General features: G+C 40.3%; 2 protein-coding genes across 3 annotated transcripts in view; one reads left to right on the top strand and one right to left on the bottom strand.

Moving 5' to 3' along the window:
- zc3h3 (zinc finger CCCH-type containing 3) overlaps positions 1-6,536 on the bottom strand; it is a 98,391-nt gene extending 91,855 nt beyond the window's left edge. The window contains exons 1-3 of the mRNA XM_056259083.1: positions 6,436-6,536; positions 3,861-5,511; positions 1,983-2,179 (exon numbers count right to left, since the gene is read on the bottom strand). Of these exons, the coding sequence (XP_056115058.1) occupies positions 1,983-2,179; positions 3,861-5,511; positions 6,436-6,481 (1,894 nt within the window). The 5' untranslated portion in view covers positions 6,482-6,536. The remainder of the gene's footprint in view (positions 1-1,982; positions 2,180-3,860; positions 5,512-6,435) is intronic.
- A 459-nt stretch (positions 6,537-6,995) lies between these two features.
- Positions 6,996-13,197, top strand: cyldl (cylindromatosis (turban tumor syndrome), like). 2 transcript variants are annotated; one of them, XM_056259094.1, is made up of 14 exons: positions 6,996-7,643; positions 7,804-8,088; positions 8,547-8,628; positions 8,769-8,947; positions 9,072-9,219; positions 9,432-9,567; positions 9,852-9,956; positions 10,099-10,190; positions 10,426-10,492; positions 11,658-11,799; positions 12,045-12,153; positions 12,269-12,387; positions 12,658-12,883; positions 12,972-13,197. In XM_056259094.1, the coding sequence occupies exons 1-14, from the start codon at positions 7,215-7,217 to the stop codon at positions 13,154-13,156; spliced, it is 2,304 nt and encodes a 767-aa protein (XP_056115069.1). In that variant the 5' UTR covers positions 6,996-7,214; the 3' UTR covers positions 13,157-13,197. The 2 variants fall into 2 exon arrangements, with proteins under 2 accessions (XP_056115069.1, XP_056115074.1); XM_056259099.1 differs by having other exon boundaries at positions 11,661-11,799.
- Positions 13,198-21,420: the final 8,223 nt, after the last annotated feature.

Genomic DNA, 21,420 nt, shown 5'->3' on the forward strand with positions numbered 1-21,420 from the left:
CTGGTTCAAATCTGATTTCTCTCACGATCCAAATATGTATAAATTACAGATGCTAAACTGTCTAAAGGTGTCAGTGCGTGTTTGTCCAAAAATCATGAAAAGAAACTTCACTGTCTGTGAATTGCTTTGCAATTACACATGGAAATTACATTGAAATAAATGTGAGTTTTAATTTAATATATCCTGAGAGTGTTTATTTGGTCTAGAATAAGTATAAATTGTCCAAATGAGACCTTAAATGATGTTGAAAATTGTCCACATTGTCCACATCTGAACTAGTTTTCAACCTTGAAAGGAGCTTCCGTGAACGTTCATTACAGAACACCTAAAAAAAAGTCGTAAAAACTTTCATTCTGGCTCCTCAGTGGACGTCTTTTCAATGTACGTCTTTGTGACAAAGACATTGAAAAGATGTCTTTTGGACATAATTTTGCTTAGTGGGTTTATTAATATTGTGATGATATGGGGTGATTACGTTTGCTCTTGAAAGATATTTAAACTCTGTAGCTTAATTAACAGTAATGTGATGACCAATCAGGTACAGGCAAGGACAATTGGATTTGTTTTATTGTAATGAATGCTTTGAACCAGAAAAATACAACACTCATGCTAGAGTAGATCATGATATTTTAGTACCCAGACTCTATGGCATTGTCATGGTAGACTTCACTCTGGTCACATGTTCTAGTCACAGTATCCATCTTGTATCCACCACCTTTAGCAACAAAAGTACAATTTGGACTTTGTGTCTTATCTCTTCTACCTGTCTGCTAATATTCATCTCATTTCCTATTTGTCTGACCAAACTCTTGTTTCTTTTTTGTCTCCACCAATAGAGTCGGGCTGAAACAGAGGTGCACGCTGAGCTTGGCAGTTGCCCACTGAAAATTTACATGTGCCATCACCCCGACACGATTGGGATTATCATATAAGGACAGCCCGTGGTCAGAGGTGTGCCAAACCTGTCGAAAGCATGCTGCCTCCTGTTTGAACTTACCTATGCTCTCGACTTCAAGTATCCCTCAAAACTGCTGTTTACTTGAGATATATCGGAGGCTTTTTTTGGATTGGACCCTGTGCGTCCTAAACCATCATCATGTCATTTTTGACATTGCAGTTCCAGTGTGATACAATGTGATGTTATGGCTCACATTTATCTTGATCCAAACATTTCAGATTGGGCAGTTTGGATATTTCACTGTACTGTTCAGAACAGGTTGAAAATACACTTCTACAGTGTTTGTTTTATATTAGAGTGTACATGTGCGGCCACATTTCTTTGCTGTTTTGTAGTCACTGTTAAAAGTGACACTGGTTGACATTGAATAAATTATATATTGTTTTCAATCTATCTTCTCATCTTTTTCTTCTTCAATTGAATTTGTAATTGTTATTGACAATTAAAAAAATATATTCAAATGTTTATTCACATATGATTAAGTTAATTTTACTAAGAAAACAAAGTTCATAAAACCTAATTAAAATGAGTACAGGTTACTTGTAGCAACGCATAAATAAGTTACCTGTACCAATAAAAGTAGGTTTATCTAACTGAGTAATACTAGTACTATTAGTTAACTCAACTTGATTTTGTTGCGTTTGTAATAATTAATGTTAAAGTGTTCAATTTACTTAAAAAAGGCTGCAAGTTGAATCAACATAAAACATCCAATGCAGCCACTTGCCTCACTTTTTATAAGTTAGATCTAGGTATTACTTTTTACAGTGCAGTGTACAGTTCATCTATGCTGAAGGTTTGTGTTTCCATGGGTACATAAAGCCCATCTCAACCCCTCTCAGAGGAATATAAACAAAGCAGCGATAATTAATTTTCCAGAGATTGTTTTCGTTAATTACTAATTAAGCCTATTAGTCACAGAGGGGGTAAAAACAATCTGTTCATTTAAAAAGGCAGAGGTAAAGTTGCATTGCGTTTTGAGAGTTGCAAAGCATTTTGCGAATGTGCAGTCATAGTAACTGACCTGATCTCGAGGTCCCTAATGAGGTGGCGGTGAGAGAGAGGCGGCGGAGCTTGTGTCTGCCAAATGAAACCAGCACTTTGGGCTGTGCTCGCCTGCCATTGGTTGGAGTCTTCACCTGAGCATGTGTCCGCCTCCACAAAGAATACCGGCTCCTGATAGTCTGCACAATAGGGCTGTATCTTCTCTCTAAGGAGGGACTGCATATAGACAAACATGCATTAAATGCTGTAAGAATTCCTGTAAAAAGATTATGATTTTTATTATGTTACAAAAGTCAATAAAAAAATAAGAGTATGGTTAGTTTGTTCAATTGAAGTGCAAAAGAAAGTGCTGCCATCTAGAGGACATTAAGAACACTACTGCTACCAGCTGTGACATTTGCAACTAATAATAATTTTAGACTTTAAAGGGGTCATATAATACACAGGGTTTCCGCACTTTTTGATAAAATATGTTGCAAAATGTCTCTACTTTTAGAATTAGTAAAAAATCTAATCATTAGAGACTGTACTCACAAAGAGCAGCCTATGAAATATTTATAGATTTTTTTATAGATTTTTATATTATATATATATATAAGGTTTTTCAATTTTATAGTTAAAGTAAAGTTTAATAACAGTGTCAAATAATTGTTCATACTGTACATTGCAATGGTGTGATGTCTAAATGTATCTGTAGCATTTAAAACAATTGATTTTATTTTTTTAAGCGTTTTACTTTTAATTTATTTAGTCAAATAGTATAAAAAAAAATTCTATCAGTCATTTAGCAGATATTGGCCATAACATGAAAATAATTATCTGTATATATTATCGGGCCGCCAAAATTTTGATATCGGTGCATCTCTAAAATGATTCATAACATCCCACATGCCACAATCTTAAAGGCCGATTCACACTGCACCAACAGACGCTGACAAACGCAGACAATCACCAGATTATAGTATGGAATTTCTCAGGGTATGTTTACACATCAATGATGTAGGCTACTAAAAACGGAAAAGTTTTTCCTTTGCGTTTTTGCACATACAGACAACAATGTTGTCAAACCGAACCCTGTTCACTCAGATCCGCAAAAACGACTAAAAACGCTGTATTATGCATGCCAGGCCAGTAGTTGGCGCTGTCACTTTGTAATGAAACACAAAGTGACACCTATAGACCTTATGGTGTCACTTTGTGTACCTATAGACCTTATGTAGCCCCGCCCCTTTTCAGCTCTGCGCTCGTTGTCTTTTGTCTTCCGGTCTGTATTTTCACAGTGATCTTGCGTATTTATGAACGAACGGCTTGTTTAAAATCTTACCGGTCTACTGACATTTGTTAAGACATCTGCTTTAAACATTACAATCCTCATGATAACTTTTGTTAACTTTACAATAAGTAAATCCACTTCAACAGCTAATTACTCCTCGACAGCGATGCCATAGAGATATAGCCTACAGAGCGACCGCAAAAACGGAAGTTCAAAGACAATATTCCAAAGATGGCTGTGAGCTTGTTTCTCTGGCGCATAAGGTCTATAGAATGACCATGTAATATGCATGTGAATAAAATTCCCTTTTCCGTTTTCACAGAATCGCAATTTTGTAGTTTAAGGAAACGGTATACTTTTTTTTTTTTTTTTCAGGGCCCAGAACAGTCATGTTAATGAATGGTCAAACGCATAAAAAGTTTTGGGTTTTTAGTTAAAAATGCTGTAGTGTAAACGCCGCCTCAGATATTTCACGACACAACAAACAGCAAAAACAAGCACCGACCAATGGCAACAGACACCGACAAGTGTAAAACACTGATCCAAAAAAAACAGACTAAGTGTCTGTTGCCACAGGTTGGCGTCTGTCGGTGCAGTGTGAACTGGCCTTAAAGCAGAACTCACTTGCTAACAGATTTTCTGATGATCTTGGTTTGGCTCCTGAGCTTGAAGGCACCAGCTGACAGTGGAGTGGTAGTAGGGTTAATGCGGGCTGAGCTTGAGGACACAGCAGATCCCTTTTCCCCCTTTTGACCATTCTTATTAGCGGTCCATCGATACACTGTGCTCTTATGGGTAGTCCTAGAAGTTGAGCTAGATGCATTTGCCGTCGCATTTTGTCCAGCCGCCTTCCAACGATAGCGGCTAGTATGTCCAGCATGGGATGTAGTAGCACCCCCAGCTCTAGATTTTTTGGATGAAGTTGTCGAGGTTGTGCCGTATCTCTTTTCTTTTTTGTGTCCCTCCAGTACACCTTGAGAGGTTCTTACAGGGATTTTAAGAGATTTGGGCGAAAGAGGCTTGCGTAGCATTTTCGTTGAAGTGTTTGCTTTCCCAGCTGTTGACAGGGAACAAGATGAAGACACCCATGTGTACTTTGAGGTCTTAGGAACTCCAAGGGAAAGAGACAAAGGCTTGCGAGACACCCTCTTGTTGGAGCTGGAGACTCTTCTGACAGTGGCTGTCCCAGGAGAGGATTCACAGGCTGGGGAGAGAGAATTCACTGGCTTAGGTGTGCTTTTTATGTTTACCATCTCTTGGTTTTTCACCCAAGTAAACCGAGATCTCTTATGGCATGGCGATGCTATACGTGTCTGAGCTGAGTCTGGCTTAGGCTGGAACTTTGTGGGACTCAAGGTAGCCCGAGACTGAAGGAGCTTTGCGGGACTCAAGGTAGCCTGAGACTGAAGGAGCTCTGCGGGACTCAAGGAAGCCTGAAACTGAAGGAGCTTTGCGGGACTCAAGGTAGCCTGAGGCTGAGACTGAAGGAGCTCTGCGGGACTCAAGGAAGCCTGAGACTGAAGAAGCTTTGTGGGACTCAATGAAGCCTGAGACTGAAGGTTAGAAGTAGAAGAAGCCATAGACGAATCTTTATTGGCTGATGGCAATACGACAGTCCTATTGGATATGGCAGCAGTGGGGAGGAGTGGTTTGACTTGAAGTTGAGCTGGAAGTTTAACAGTTGAAGGGATAGAGGGATTTTTCACAACTGAGGATGATTTCAAAGTGGGTTTTATCTTCCTTTCAGGCTCTGATGATGAAGTAGAGTCAGTTAGTTCATTGGTAGATGAACAGCCATGATCGGTTTTTCCTGTTGCAGATATAAGCACAGTCCTTTTTCCACTGGCGTCACTTTTCCTCTCCTTTGAAATTTCACTTTGGACACTGAGGGAATATGTTGCAGATTTACTCTTTGTTTGTTCAGTTGTCAACTTTTTAAATAAAACACTGTTATTCCCAACAAGTCCAACACTATCCCCAGTAGCAGTGGCTCCAGATGTAGCGATGCAGTGAGGATGCTGGTTCAGGTGGTCCAGAGCTGGGTGAGACTCCAGACTCCCAACAGCCCTGTTTGTCTTGTTGTTAAGGGAGTATGTTTTCCTCCAGCTGTCAGAAGAACGAGCCACATACGGCTGTGGCATTGATGAACATGACTGTGTGTAATGTGAGGCATGACCCTGACACTGGCCCCTCCTTGAACCGTGCCTGCCATGATCCCACTGGGCAGAGCTTGAGGGAATGTCACCGTGAGTACTTTTATAGTCATTAATGAGGTCTGCAAAGTCAAGAAGTAGTGTGAAATTAGATAGTATTCAAAGTCATGAGATTAAACTCAAGCTCAACTGACAAGATTAAAAAGGAGTCAGATAAACTTCAGTCAATGCAAGATAGGCTATATATCTGGAATATATTTTTCTATTTTATCTTTCCATTTTCAATGGCCATTTTTGTAAACTATCCATGTATACTTCAAATGAATTCAACTATGTGACATAATATAGTAGATAACTACAAAATCAAATGCAGAGCATATCATTAAACCAAAATTTAAGAATATATGCATAAATCATAAAACATTAAACCCTCTGCTAGAATATATTGGATAGAATATAGAACATATGTAATCTGCCTTATATGTCGCAATACATTTTAATGTAACTGTGGTTTCAAAGTTTGTAGATTTTGGAGATCATCGTTTGAAACCCATCAAAACCATTTTATACTAGATTCAAAAGCCACCAAAAAAGCAATATGACAGCAGTCTGAAGAGAATGCTAACGTTATATATAATAGAATGTTATTAAACATACCAAATGTTAATTACAGATAAACAAACAGAGACATTCACCATATTTTTAAGAGGCATTTAACTTAACTTATCACTTTCGTTTCTGCCACTGCCCTGTATATTTCTGAACCTGTTCTAAAGCAAGCAGCAAATAACTACCAACAGCGAGGAAAATAAATATTAGCATATGGAAAATAAAAACATAAACATTTCAAAAGGTGTTAATCCAGACACAGTAACGTTAAAGTATTGTTTTAGCTTTAGTGAAAAACCGTTAACGTTAGGTCAGCCACACTGTTACTGAACCCTCCTTTACATACGGCTAATAACGAACGTAGGGTTTGGGGAAATGCTGAAACCACTGTTAAATTACGCTAGAAAAACGATATATAAATAAAATATCACACTTACTTTGCAGCTCCTCTATTTCTCTCTTTAGCGCTTCACGTTCAGCCATCTTCACACCAAAACACGGCTGTCATAAAACTGCGACGACGCCTGTGATTACGTTTAGAAGCAACATCCAATCACAACACGCCTTTCAACAGATGACTCTAGTTTGGGTTTTGAGCTCAAATAAACTGCGCCTGGTTATAAAAAACTTTACAGTCTACAGAGTAGTTTCATTTAGACTTAAACTTCCGACAATCACATCATTATTCTAGAAACCTTTTAGGTGCATTTCTTATTTGGAAGAAGATTTACAGCTTTTAACGAGATTCGTTTTTGGAAACAGAAATCGAAAGTACTAACTGACATCGGTAACGTTAGGTAAGTAAGTTAGCTAGCAGTTAATGCGCATAATAAGCTCGAATGTTTGTCCAATTTAACTGGGAATTATTAATTGAATGATGTCGCTTCAGAGTAGTTAATCTATTTAAAAACTTAGTTTCATTAGCCATACCAGGTATAGAGATATCAATGACCTATTAACAAACAAAACGTACTATCTCTAACTGTTTTGCAGGAAGTGTCTACACAGATCTTTCTGTCTACCACCGCAGTTGTTTTAAATTATTTACTTTTGTTAACTTGGAGGTATTTGAATGACGTACCTCTACGGGAAGAATAAGCTTTGCTCAAAGTTAGCAAATAACTGAAGACTCCAGTGCTAGGCCCTTGCCCATTCTGGAAACACTGGTGTCAACCTGAAAGCCTGTCATACTTCAGTTTTCCAAGTGACATAAGATATGGCTTCAGCCGACAAGAATATATACTTCATCTTAATTGCAAAACCGCCAATTGGGTACATGGAAGCTGGTGAAATATGCTTCATTGACAAGGATCTATATGTGGAATGGAAAAAGGGAAACAACACAGACCCTTTACCTGTAGTTCGTATGGGCAGAGCAATGCATACAGACATTGATGCACTTCTACTGAGACCATTGTCACTCAGATCAGCAGAATTACTGCTGGCTCTTGAGTCCAATATAGAGCGACTGGTTGCACTGAACGACTCTAAGGCTTTAGAGGAGGCTTCAAATCTGTCCTTAGACAGTCGGGTTTATGTGGAGTATAATGGGAAATGGCTCAAAGGTGTGATTCGATACATTGGAAATATCAAATCTTGTAGCTTTGAACCTATTACAGGAGTCTTCTTTGGGGTGGAACTGCAGGTGAGTAGTTTGTGTGTGTGAGTGAGTGAGAATGGTCCTGTAGTTGTGTTAAAGAGAGAATAAGGTTGAGCAATACAAAGGATAATCCACTACGGGTAATATGAAAGTATTATATATATATATATATATATATATCTTCTATATTATTTTCTATTCTTAGGGTGAAGATACAGGAAAAGGTCAAAATAATGGTTCCTACTTCTACAAGACCTACTTCACATGTCCCAAAGACTCAGGCATTTTTGCCCCTTTTACAAGAATCAAACCAATGGATCATAAACCTTCAGCACCACCATTACCTACTCAGTCTTCCCCATCCATGACATCTACTGAGCCTCTCAATGTTGGAGACAGAGTAACCTTTTTTGGTGACAAAAATGCGCACCATGGCATGGTTATGGCTATAAACGACAGCCCAGATGGTAAAATGGTTCTCATATCTACCGTGAGTACTGACCTCTCATTAGAGTGATCCAAATTAATAGTTTACCCAAAAATAAATGGTTTACTGTGGTTCTAAGCCTGTTTGACTTTTTGAAATTTTGAAGAATTTCACACATGAGAGTGATAAAATAACAACAGAAATTTTATATTTGAGTGAAATATTTCTGTAACACTCTCTTTGAACACTTTCCTTAGAGCTGAAGATAAAACTCAGACTTAGATATACTTTATTAATCCCATGAGGGACATTTTGATATGTAACAGCAGCATAAAAATATCACTAACAACAGGTCAACTAAATTTAAATTAAAAGAATATTACAGATATGCATCAAACACTGATTATTAAATATTAAATAAAGATGTTTGTATAAGAAAAACAATGTCATACAAAGATGAGTTTTAGTACAGTGTTATAATAAAAGGTCAGAATGATTTCCTAAAACTTTCCTCTTCACAGGATAAAGATGTTGAGGGGAAGCAAGGAGGAGAGATGACAGTCCCACTGGATTGTGTAATTAAAGAGGAGCTGTTAAATAAAGGTAACATATATGTGTCGCCACATGTACTTATAACACAAGTATTAGGGCATAGGCATTTACATGAACAGTCATTTTTATCCTTTCAATATAATGGAGTTAGTTTCTTAAAATACTTTTCCTTTTGTTTTTTTTGTGACCAGACGAAACTGAAAAAATGGACACTTCTCAAAGCCCAGACATGGGGGTTGTTCCTGATTCTGAAGAAATTTCTGTAGGCTCCCTAGTGCAGTTTATTGTGGGGAAAAAAATAGCTTATGGAATTGTACGCTGGATTGGATTTTTACCTGATTATCCTGAGAAGAGTGCTTTGCTGGAAGTGGTAGGGTATAATATTCTATACTTTATCAGTTGTCATCTTTGAGGAATTCCTGTAGTTCTGAAAGAAAAGAAAACTAGCCAGCCAATTGTTGAATTCTTTTAAAAATCTGTGTATTTGTTCTTAGGAGGACGGCAGTGGAGTGAGTGATGGATCATATAAAGGAAAACAATACTTTAAATGTCCTCCTCAAAGTGGTTTATTTGTGAAACTGTCAATTTGTCGGCCTGATGATCGTTTCTCTGCTGCAAAGGAGGAGTTTAATGGAAACTCTGGTAAGACCTGATTAACTGATGAGTCCTCCCCTATAGATATTTTGACATTACAACGTACCTGAAACATGTGTGTCAGGTGTTTAGCAGTAGAAAGTGACACATTTTCAAAGACTGCACTGGTAGATTATGGCCACAATATATGTCATCACATGCTGTAGTGCAACTTATGGAACTTTTCTTTTGTGCCTCATTCTTTTTTTTTTCTGTAACAGATAAAGCATCTGTATATGTGGAAGAGGAGAATGTACCACCTATTAGAACAGAAGATGTGTCAAAGCGATTGATTGGTCAGATGAAGGGCATTCAGGGTCACTGCAACTCCTGTTATATGGACTCTGCCCTGTTCAGGTTAGAACTTATAGACCCTAGGTTGAAGATGAAAAGAGTTATAAACTTTGCTGATTACATGAAAATGTAATGTTTTTACAGAAAACCTTTAAATGAATGTAGTACATATGAATAGACTTAAAGTATGTATACGATGTACAGACTTCACAAATATTCAGTGTGATGTGAATCGCCCCCCAAAAAAATTACAAAAGTAAAATCAACTAATTAACACACAATTTAAATATATATTTGTTTTCATTTGTCAACAGTTTTTAATAAAAATTTTTTTTTTTTTTATCCAGTGTGTTTTCCTGTTCATCAGTTCTGGATTCTCTGCTTTTTAAGTCTACGCAAGATCAAACCATTCAAAGCATCCTACTGAAAAGCATTGTCAATCCTCTCCGCAAGTGAGATTTCAGCTTTGTATTGAAATGTTTTATTATTTTATTTATTTTTTAGTAAAATTGAAATTTGAAAGAAGTTTCAGTCACAGGCACATATATACAAATGGGAGACCTCGCATAACCACATATTCTCTCATATTTACAGGCATGGTTTTGTATCAGAGTGCAGTGTGATGAATCTTCGGAAGCAATTACAAAATCGGGAACGCTGCCCCACTTACACCACAGATGAGAAGGGTACGCTTTCTTCTTGATGTCATAGCCGCATTCAGCTTTGTTAACTATGTCAGATTTCAAACAGAATATTGAAGGAAAATGTCCAACTTTACATTTCTCTGCAAGTCATCAAAACACAGATCCAAAATATTACACAGCTGTTTGCACAAATTATTTATATCTCATTATCTATAAAAGATCTCTTGGCTGTTTCATGGAATTGGACTAAGCATGGTATTTTTCTTGATGTGTGCAGATCCTGAAGAGTTCCTCTCTCTCATCATGCAAGAGATTCTCTCGCTAGATCCGCCACTTAAACTCTGGTGGGGCACTTTTTAATTGATTTTATCGTATTTTTCAGTAGGGAATAGGGATGGGAATGTTGAGGAATGTAGCTATTCTGCTTCCTTCATGATTTCATTAATTTTTCTTTGTACTTTTTGAGGTAGTGCCAAATAAATAATCCCAACTATTATATTTTTATATTATAAACACTACTAAACCAAAAAAAAATTGGTAATATTTTAGGGCCTATTAACACCTGTTCACTTGATGTGTTTTCTCTGATCAGATAGCTGTCCAATTGTGAAAAGACCAGGTGTAAATGACCTCCAAAATTCATTTTTGTGTCCAAATGGAAAATGAACAGTTTTAAGCTATCTGATCAGTAAAAACACATGAAGTGACCAAGGCTAAATATGCCCTTAAAGGGTGAGTTCACCCAAAAATTAAAATTATCCCATAATTTACTCACCCGAGATATCAAAAATCCCCTTGCAATTTAGCATCCTCAGTGTCTTGACATCATGCTGACCGAGTCTGGTGACGATCGGATGAATATGACTTTCTTCTTTTAACCAAACACCATTGGAGTTCATTCACTCCCATTATAAAGCTTGGAAGAGCCAGGATATTTTTTAATATAACTCCGATTGTGTTTGGCAGAAAGAAAAAAGTCATACACCTAGGATGGCTTGAGGGTGAGTAAATTATGGGATAATTTTCATTTTTGGGTGAACTAACCCTTTAAGTATCAATATATGGTTAAACTTTATTTTAAGGTGTCATTGTTACAGTGTAATTATACATTTAAGTACTTAGTGATATTAATTAATAACATGTACTTACTGTAGGGTTAGGGTAGGATTAGGATTTGGTTGAGGGTTAGTTGCATGTAATTATGCATAATTTACTGTTGTTATTATTACTATGGTAAGTACATGTAACATATCAAACAAGGACACTCTGTTACCCAATATACTATTACACCAAATCTCTGTTCCTAATGTGTAGCCTTTAACTACCCATTGAAAACAACAAATATTTCAGTATGCGCATAAACCGTTAGTGTCAGCAGTTTCTTGTTTCCTACTAATTTTTAGATTAGTAGATTACTTCTGCAAAATATGTCTTGGCACGAGAATGCCTTCTAGTTTATACAAGTTTATGTTTTAATATATTTGTTTGTATCACTTAATCTGCCTTCAGCAGCCCATCAGAAAGTGGACATAAAGAGCAAAGCTGTTACTACTACCAAATCTTTATGGATTACAACCACCATTTAGTCCTGCCGACGGTTCAACAGCTACTGGAACATTCGTTTTTCAGCAACAGTCTGAAACTAGCAGAGGTATCATTCGTCCCTTTGCATGTTTTATGTTTGAGATTCTGCTTTCAGTTCTTTATTTGTCCTATTTTGCTTGGACATTCAATGCATGACCTGCAGATGGTACTGTTTCTCTCTGCGTAAATATTTCTGGTGTGACCCAAATGGATAGACAACTTGTATGTGTTTTTCTTGATGTCTAATTGAAATGGATCCACAATCTAGGTGTATAAGTTATTGTATGTTCAAACTGTTACTTATTCCTCCAGGTGCCTGCCTGTCTGATTCTTACTATGCCTCGCTCAGGGAAGAGTTTCAAAATGTTTCCAAAAATCATTCCTTCTATAGAACTGGACATCACAGGTCTTCTCGCTGATGGTAACTTGTCTTAAACGTTTATACAAATGTGAATGTCTCGGGGCTGTCCTGTTAATGTATTTCCTGCTTTTTAAAAGACATTTGAGGTGTGTGTTTATGTACATTTGTCCTTTAGGTCCTCAGCCGTGTGTGTTGTGTGGTCAGCTAGCAAAGGAAGAGTGTGCTGAGTGCTTCAGAGACACATTGTTTAGTGATACAGGATTCAAATATTTCTGTTTGAAATGTTCTACTCAGGTAGGGTGTTAAACAAACATTCTGCATTTATCTGAATATTATTTACCATTTATGTTGCATAGATACAGTCCTTTCCTAGGGGCACCTTCATAGGCTTGATCATAATATGCAATAAAATCAGTTGATTATAAAAAATAATGTTAACTGATTATATTTTGTATTTTGATTGATTATTTAATGCAACTTGATTATTTAATGCAACTTGACCTGCAAATTTTCTACTTTTTATTGCATCATAATAATAAACTATCTTGGAATTGATTTATGTAGGTTCACTTGCACAAGCAGCGTCGATGCCACAAAACCAGAAGCCTGCATCTTCCTCAGGGCTTCTCTTACTCACAGAGTTCAGGGACTGATTCACGCACTCCTCCACGGGAGAAATTAGAGCTGTTTGCTGTGCTGTGCATAGAGACCAGCCACTACGTCTCTTTCGTCAAATACGGACCTCGGGATACTGACTGGATCTTCTTTGATAGTATGGCTGACCGCGTTGGTAAGTGAATGTGTGGAATGTGTGCTTGGATTGAGTTCAACACTTTTGGTGAGTTTCCACGTTAGATCACAAACTTATCTGTTTGTAGGTGAAAGCAATGGCTATAACATCCCAGAAGTGCGGGCATGTCCAGAGGTTGGCCAGTACCTACATATGTCTCTGGCTCAGCTGGCAAATCAAGTGCCTCGAGAGATGGAAGGTGTGGCGAAGCGACTCTTTTGTGACGGTTACATGTACCTTTATCAGAGCAAGAGCATGTCTCTGTATCGATGATTGAATCAACACGTACACATCAATTAATGAGAATCGTATTACTTATGACTAGGTCTTCTTAGTAATGGATTCTAATAATAATATGTTATATTCAAGGGAATTCATTTTTTGGAACTATTGCTTCTGCTCTGTATTTGAGCATTTATCAGTCAAATATTTCCGCTTTCTGTCAAATTAGTTTCCCATATGGCATTGCCTGGGTGGGCGGTACATACTCTTTAAACATGCTGGATGAGCATGATCCAGCTGATGTCTTTTAAGTAATTTGGACTTGAAAAAAAAAATGACTCCAATTCTCAAAGTGCCTTGTATGTATATAAGAAATAGTAATACAATCATTTTCTACTCTCTAAAATCTTACAAAAAAATGTGTATTTTATTTTCAAATGTGTATTTCTATAACTGTGAGCAGACCTACTGTAGCTTGCTGCCTAATTCTCGTAAATAGAAAAGGGGGTCAAGATATTTTTGTTTAAATTATGTACTGACAAGATAAAGAGTTTATTTCTATAAAACGTTGATGACTTACTGATCTTAATTTTCAAGTGTTAGGGGTTTTTGAAGTCCATTCTGTATAAAGATTCTGGATACTGAATAACATTGTGAGCCATACGGTTTGTAATCACAGTGTCATAAATTATCTGTTAAAATATTTTGATTTATTTTATTAGACATCCATTCATTATACATGCTTTTTCCTGTGTTTATCTACTGTATATGATTTCATTTCAATGAAAAAGATCAACCATTTAAATAAACATATCTTGATTGGAACTATATCCTATACATTTTCTTTCTCTCTCCCTCATTGTGAGCCTGTGTGAGAGCCATAGACCTCAGCTCATTACATTGCTCCCTTTACCAAACAAGGATAAACCTGGATGAGACTGCTTGATTGTGTCTTTCACTACATCATCATAAACCGTAAGTGAAGGAACAGTAAAAAACACAGCAGGGATTCTAATGAAATCTTTTCTTAAGACTGGATAAGTAAAAGTGATTTGTTATAAATCTGTGCTGCCATACAGCTAATACACTTGGATTTAGGTACTTTAGGTCCCTTAAGCATCAGGCTTCACTGTAAACATTTACAGGAAATAATAATATTAATTTTCTTCCCATACGGAGATAAATGACTTCCTGACATGATCTTTCCTGGAGCTTTAATCCATGTTAGATAGAAAGTGAGTTTAGACAGTATGTTTTCTGAAGAATTCCTGATGTGAGCATGACAGAAAATGTAGCCTAATCTAAATGTAAAAATAGGGGATATTAGTTGCATAATAAGAATGATCCAATATGACACATTAAAAAATCTCTTAATACTAAGGTATGTTCTAAAATGTGTCGTTACAGAGACAAAAATGGTTGTGAATGCCACTTTATGACTTTAATTGGTGTGCAGCTATCATATCTAAGAGATAAGAAATTAATTTCAGTTTAACAACTAATAACTGTGTCTGTCACTTTCAAACTATATCCTCTTCTGTCTTCTCAAAGCACTCACCATGCTCCTATATGCACTTCCTTTTTCTCTCTTGCTTTCTCTTTTGATGGAAACTCCTTCCCTTTTTCCCCTTTCATGTCCATGCTGTCATTGTGAAGCCCCTTGCATTGATTTAGATTAGAACAAAGCGAATTTGTGAATACACAGCCAACACATGCTGAATTCACAAAGCGTTGTCAGAGACATAGGAAAGAGCAGACATGTGATCAGCAAGCACTGCTTTACAGGCACAGGAAATGCGTTAATGCTTGACTCTAAATCAATAAAGCGCTGCCTGCGTGATGACCAGACTCATTATGCAGATAAAACTCAGCACTGTGGGTGGAGTCAATGTCAACTAATTTCACCTGACAAATCCGCTCGATTTCTTAAATAGAATTACCTGTTAAGAATAGTGCCAGGATATGAAAATTTTCTCAGTTGTGTCATCAGTTCATTGTATTACATGCACGTGTTGTGACATCCTTTCACTTAATTGAATCAGAAGTACTTTTATACATATTTTTGCTTTTAATGCACATTGGAGAGCACTGGTCCTTGATGTTAAAAATGTAGAAGTTAGAAAGGAGAATTGGGCATGTGATGGGATGGAAGAGCAAAAACAAATAATTGTAATTTAAAGTGAGGGAATGCTTTTCAGCAACATGCTTGTCGTGTCATAAAAGGTTATTGAATGATGCTTACTAAAAAAGAAGTCACCAGGGAAACCAAGGTTCCGCTGGGCCATTTGAAGATATTCCATTCACATATCACTGTCAGTTAGGTTCCTATAAGCTCAGCTGCTGGGACACTATACGCATTAGTTATGAGTAAAATCTGATATGGATGTTTCTGATTCTATCAACTCATGGACAACACGGTAGATTTTTCTAGGGCTGATTCTGTTTAGACAAGAGATCAATGGCCAGAGGGCTCTAGGGGACCCAGATGGAATTATGACTCTCAAAAAGCGAAAATGTAGTCGATTTAAAAGATCAATCCAACAAATGCATGAAAGCTTAATTTACTTTAAATAAACATAGTATAAAAAGCTGAGCAGGAACAGGAATACACTCAGGCAATCCAGGGGGCATTTACGCGACACCATTTTCAACTAAATGCAGTAAAAAAAGTTATGCATTTTGGCTGTTCATTTACACGACAGCAAGACACACAACTTTTAAAGTGCAAGTTTTTAAAAATGATACCGTTATCATCTTCGTATAAACTACAAAATGTGAATTTGTGAAAACGGTGACATCATGCGCATGCGTATTAGTGTTTCTTTACAAAGTGACATGCATGGCAGCATTTTTTATTTTTTTGTCTTTTTCACGGATCTGTGTGAACGGGGATTGTTTTGACAACGCTGTCTTCTGCACATGAAACATCCTGTAAACGTACCCTCAGTATCAGCTTCAGATGGTCCGGAAAGTCTCTTTTTGTAAAAGAATAGGCGGTTCTTGGCCAGAAATGGTTGCAGGGAGGACCAGATTTTGTGCCACTGTAGAAAAGGCCCCAAAGTTATGTTAGTGTTGATATTATTTAGTGTAGTTGACCATATTAGGCTTTATGTTTCACGTTTACTTCCGTTTATTCAGTGCTTGTAACGGTAGCCGAAGCGCGCGCTGGTTTGTATACTATCTGACGTCACACAGTTAATATGCAGTACGATAGAGAAAGTCAGTCGGTCGGTCGGATTGTAGATGTGAGCTGCACCTTTCTTCAGAGTGTGCGTAAATGAGAAGAGTAAGTACATCTGTGATATTGTATTATTTGTTAAACTAGTTATTTCTGTTATTTGATGTGGATAAGAGTTAGGAGTTTAAGGAGTCGCTATGCGACCGTGGTGCTAATTACATCCACGTTCGTTCATTTCACGCTCGAGCTTCGACTCGTCTGATTTAGTACGTCGAGTTAACGATATGTAATATCGTGTTTAGATGTGTTTATACTTTCATATTTGTTGTTAGGATTGATCAGTACTTTGTGGTTGAGTAAAATAAGAAGTAAGTGGTGGTAAATATTGTTATTTGGATCGCTATCGAGGTTTCTCTGTCAAGGCTTTGCTAGCTCGAATGGAATATAGCATTCAGTACGGGGTTTTTTTCATAATAAAACCATCCAGCTGACTACATCCAGAGTATGATGCTAGTGGTGCACGTCCCAAACGGCACATTCGCCCACCTGTGCGCTATGCAGATTATGAGGTCGATTATAGAGGCTACATCGGTCAGAGGTACAGAGAGGAATCAGAGAGTTCTCACCAGGAGGGAATGCCAGGATGACACCCCTCACCTCCCCTCATGACTCTCCTCTTCGACGCCAGAGGCGGGATGCTATTCTTCAGGAGATGGACCTGGGCTATAGGGCTGAGAACCAACAGCACAGCCAGAAGAATCAGCTAGCCCCCCGGCGGTTTCCAGAGAGAGAGTTTAGGGAACAGCTACGAGATTACTCTACTCCCCTACCTCCAGCGCTGCAGCCCATACATCCACAGCATGACAGCCGAGTTGAGTTAGATGACATTCGTCATGAAAGACACCTCCTGCAGCAGACACAGTGCCACATGGCATCAGACTTGGTCGAGCTTAGAGCGCTGCGAGCAGACATGAGACAGTTAGTAGATTCTGTTTGCAACATCCAGAGTCCAACCTCTCTTCATACCAGAAAGCCAGAGTCAACGGTGATGTCGCCACGGCCACCTGTTGAAAGTGAACCTAACGCTGAGGAAGAGGATGATTGGCCTGCACCACCACCATGGCCAGACCCAGTAATTGACGAACTTCTGCCTGGTGACCCACCTATGCTAAATTCGCTTATTAGGAGAATAGATGAGGTTCCAAGAACTAGGGAAGAAGCATTGCCAGCCCCAGCTCCTGACATGTTTGTGGGCCAGCCACAAGTTTATCACTCAGCACGTGGGGCCCTTCCTACTGCAAAGCCATGGGAGGACACTGTCCGTCAGCCATCGCCCTGGTTCAAGCCCGTTCAGTTTCTGCCACAGCCACACGGATTACCTCCAGCTGAGCCCAAGTGCCCTACAGCTTATAGTGGTCAACGGAGTGAGCTTGGCTGTAACCCAACGCCCCAACAGCGACATCCAAGCATGGCATGGACACAGCCACTGCCCTTTAGATCACCTCAGGGTCATAACTCCAACGTCCCAGAGCCAAGTTACCGTGGGCCACGCCCAACAATCCGCAACTTCGCCAGTCGGGACCCAAGTGAGTTTGCACGGCTCAAGATCTCATTGGAGAACCTCTTACCACATGACGCATCTGTGCTGTTTAAATACCAAGTGTTGGTCGATCACCTGCAACTAGAAGAAGCTAGGTTAATAGCAGATGCTTACCTTAACTCCCAAACACCCTTCTCAGACACAATGGTTGCCCTGAATGACAAGTTTGGCCAACCACATCAGATAGCGCTGAGGCGTATTGCTGCTGTGCTGGACTCACCAGACATAAGACGGGGAGACTTTGCTGCATTTGAGAAGTTTGCACTCCAGATCCAGTCACTCGTGGGAATGCTGAAAACACTAGGCCACGAGGGTGAAGTGGAACTACAATGCGGCTCACATGTTGCTCGTCTGCTGAGCAAGCTGCCATCTGAGCAAAGAGCCGAGTTTCGCCGCTGCATGTATCATCAGGGAACAAGAACCCACACCTTAACTAATCTTTCAGATTGGCTGAAATACGAGTCTTGGTGCCAGGACTTTGAAGGACAGTTAGCTGTGAGAGGAGTGCGGGAGAAGCCGGTGTTCCGACAAGAGGGTAGGAAGGGTGAGCAACCTACCACTGTCCTCCATGGTGTGAAGGACACAGCTAAGAAACCTGAGGCTCCAGTGCCACGCAGCTCCTTCAAAGGGAACAAGAGCAAGCCATACTGTCCATTCTGCAATAACGAGGAACACTACCTTAGCCAGTGTACAGAGGTATCCAGGCTATCAAAGGATCAGCTGACTGAATGGATTAAAAGGAACAAGAGGTGTTGGCAATGTGCACGGCCACACCAGGCGGCTCAGTGCAACTTAAAGAAAACTTGCAGCCTCTGCCAAGGGAAACACCTCCAGGTGCTGCATGAGGTGAATATGAGGTCACCTAAGGAGGCATCATCGACACCAGCAGCGGAAAGCCATGGCATAAGGGGCACAACAGAGGTTCTGTATCTAGACAGACCCACTGAAGGCAGTCGGGTTCTTCTTAAAGTTGTTAAAGTCCGCATTCACCAAGGTGACCAATCAATCAACACCTATGCCATACTTGACGACGGTTCAGAGAGAACTATACTGTTGTCAGATGCTGCAGAGAAGCTAGGTGTGCAGGGGATTCAAGAGGACCTACCACTACGCACAATTAGAGATGAAGTGCGGACCCTCCGAGGTGCATCAGTGTCGTTCTCCATTTCTTCGCCGTCAAAGCCAAAGACTAAGTTCAAGATCATAGGTGCATTCACCAGTGCTCGTATTGGACTAGCTACCCATACTTACCCCATGGAGCAACTCAGGAACACATACAAGCACCTTATTGGCCTTCCCATTCAGACCCTTATGAATGTTAAGCCCTTGCTTCTAATTGGAAGTGACCACCCCCATCTCGTCACTCCCATTGAACCTGTCAGATTGGGACCTCCAGGAGGGCCTGCTGCCATCCGCACAAGGCTGGGTTGGAGACTGCAGGGCCCAGCAAGTGTAGTCTGTCACCTCACCCAACCACGGCAGTGTCTATTTACAACAGTAGCACCCCAGGTGAGCGAACTGATGAAACATGTTGAGAGATTATGGCAAGTCGACGATGTCCAATTCAGAAGCGAGAAACTAGTTACTCGTTCAAGACAGGACCAAGAGGCCATCAGCATCCTGGAGACCAAAACCATCAGGGTAGAGGTTGATGGCATTCTACGTTACGCCACCCCGCTGCTCCGCAAGAGAGACATGCCGCTCTTTCAGGCTACTGAAGAAGCCGTCATGCCCAGTTTACGAAGTGTAGAGAGGCGACTGGCTAGAGATTCTGCACGGGCAGAAGCCTACAGAGTGGAGATGGGGAAACTTATCAATGCGGGCTATGTCATCAAGTGTGGACCGAAAGTTTCAGCCGAGGAAGGTCGTGAGGAATGGTATATTCCTCACCATCTGGTGAGCCATAATGGCAAGAATAGGCTGGTATTCAACTGCTCCTACCAGTATCGAGGGCAGATCCTCAATGACCATCTACTGCCTGGGCCGACATTAGGAGCATCACTACTGGGACTTCTGCTAAGATTCCGAGAGCATGCAGTTGTGGTTAGCGGAGACATCAGAGGCATGTTCCACCAAGTTCGCCTCCTCCCAGAAGATCGTGCTCTGCTCAGATTCCTTTGGCGCGACGTCAGTCAAGAAGGCCCTCCTGCAGTGTACGAGTGGCAGGTGCTACCGTTTGGTACAACATGTAGCCCCTGCTGTGCCACATTCGCCTTACAGCGCCACGTCTCTGATAACAGCCAGCCAGATGAAGAGGTGAGGTTCTCAGTTGAGAAATGCTTTTATGTAGATAACTGCCTCCAGAGTGTTCCCAATATTGCTGATGCGAGGCACCTTGTAGACAAGCTACGAGCCCTTCTTGCGTCTGCAGGCTTTGATCTGCGTCAGTGGGCAAGCAACGAACCAGGTGTAATAAGTCACCTACCAGAAGAGAGCTGCTCTGCCAGTGTTGAGCTATGGCTGGCTCAGAACAAGACAGATACCCCAGAATCTACTCTAGGGCTAAGCTGGCTCTTCCACACGGATGTCCTTGGCTACAAGCATCGCCATGTGGAGTACGGGGTTCCCACGATGCGTAATATCTATAAGGTGCTGGCGAGTCAGTACGACCCCTTGGGGTTCATCCTACCCTACACCACCAGGGCTAAGATAATTGTCCGACACCTTTGGGACAAACACAGGGGATGGGATGATCCATTACTACCGCAGGAGCTTCTGCAGCAGTGGAAAGACTGGGAAGAAGAATTACAAGTCTTACCTCAAGTCACCCTGCCCCGACCATACTTGTCGAAGGACGTGGACACCTCCGGTCTTCAGAGAGAGGTGCATGTATTTTGCAACGCCTCAGAAGAGGCTTATGGATCAGTGGCATACCTCCGGACCACTGACAGACACGGTGAAGTGTATCTGTCATTCCTGATTGCCCGTTCTAGAGTTGCTCCCAAGCGATTTCACTCTATGCCCCGATTAGAACTCTGTGCTGCCCTTACTGGTGCACAGCTCTCCCAGGTGCTGAAGAGGGAGTTTACCATCCACATTGATCAGACAATCCTTTGGTCAGATTCCACAACGGTGCTGACATGGCTGAGGTTTGAATCTTGTCGATTCAAGGTCTTTGTGGGCACCCGCGTGGCCGAGATACAGGAGCTGACTGACAGGCATGCCTGGAGATATGTTGATACCGCAAGAAACCCCGCTGATGACGTAACACGAGGGAAGAAGCTGAGAGAGCTTGTTCAGCCAAATAGATGGAGCCTGGGACCTCCCTTCCTCCTGACCAGTCCAGACTCATGGCCAGAGGACCCTGCTGTTGAACAAGCAGAAGATACCTCAGAGCTGCGCAAGTCTATCTTATGTGGGGTCGCCGCAGTTGCATCAAGCCAGTCGACTTCAGAAGTGGGTCAATACGGCTCGTGGAAGGAGCTGCTGGAAGAGACAGTGCAGGAGCTGCATGGGGCGGCCAACTCTAATGATAAGCCCACAGCTGAAGACTACCGACAGGCTGAACAGTTAATACTTCAGAGGGCTCAGAGGGAT

The sequence above is a fragment of the Rhinichthys klamathensis genome, unplaced genomic scaffold, assembly GCF_029890125.1.
Source record: "Rhinichthys klamathensis goyatoka isolate OS25496 unplaced genomic scaffold, OSU_Roscu_1.1 h1tg000007l_1, whole genome shotgun sequence".
In the NCBI taxonomy this organism is placed as follows: Eukaryota; Metazoa; Chordata; class Actinopteri; order Cypriniformes; family Leuciscidae; genus Rhinichthys; species Rhinichthys klamathensis.

Coding starts and splice junctions, on each gene's coding strand:
- cyldl (XM_056259094.1), top strand. CDS start 7,215: ATGGCTTCAGCCGACAAGAATATATACTTCATCTTAATTGCAAAACCG. Junction 7,644..7,803: donor TCTTTGGGGTGGAACTGCAG/GTGAGTAGTTTG, acceptor TTCTATTCTTAG/GGTGAAGATACAGGAAAAGG. Junction 10,493..11,657: donor GATCCGCCACTTAAACTCTG/GTGGGGCACTTT, acceptor ATCTGCCTTCAG/CAGCCCATCAGAAAGTGGAC.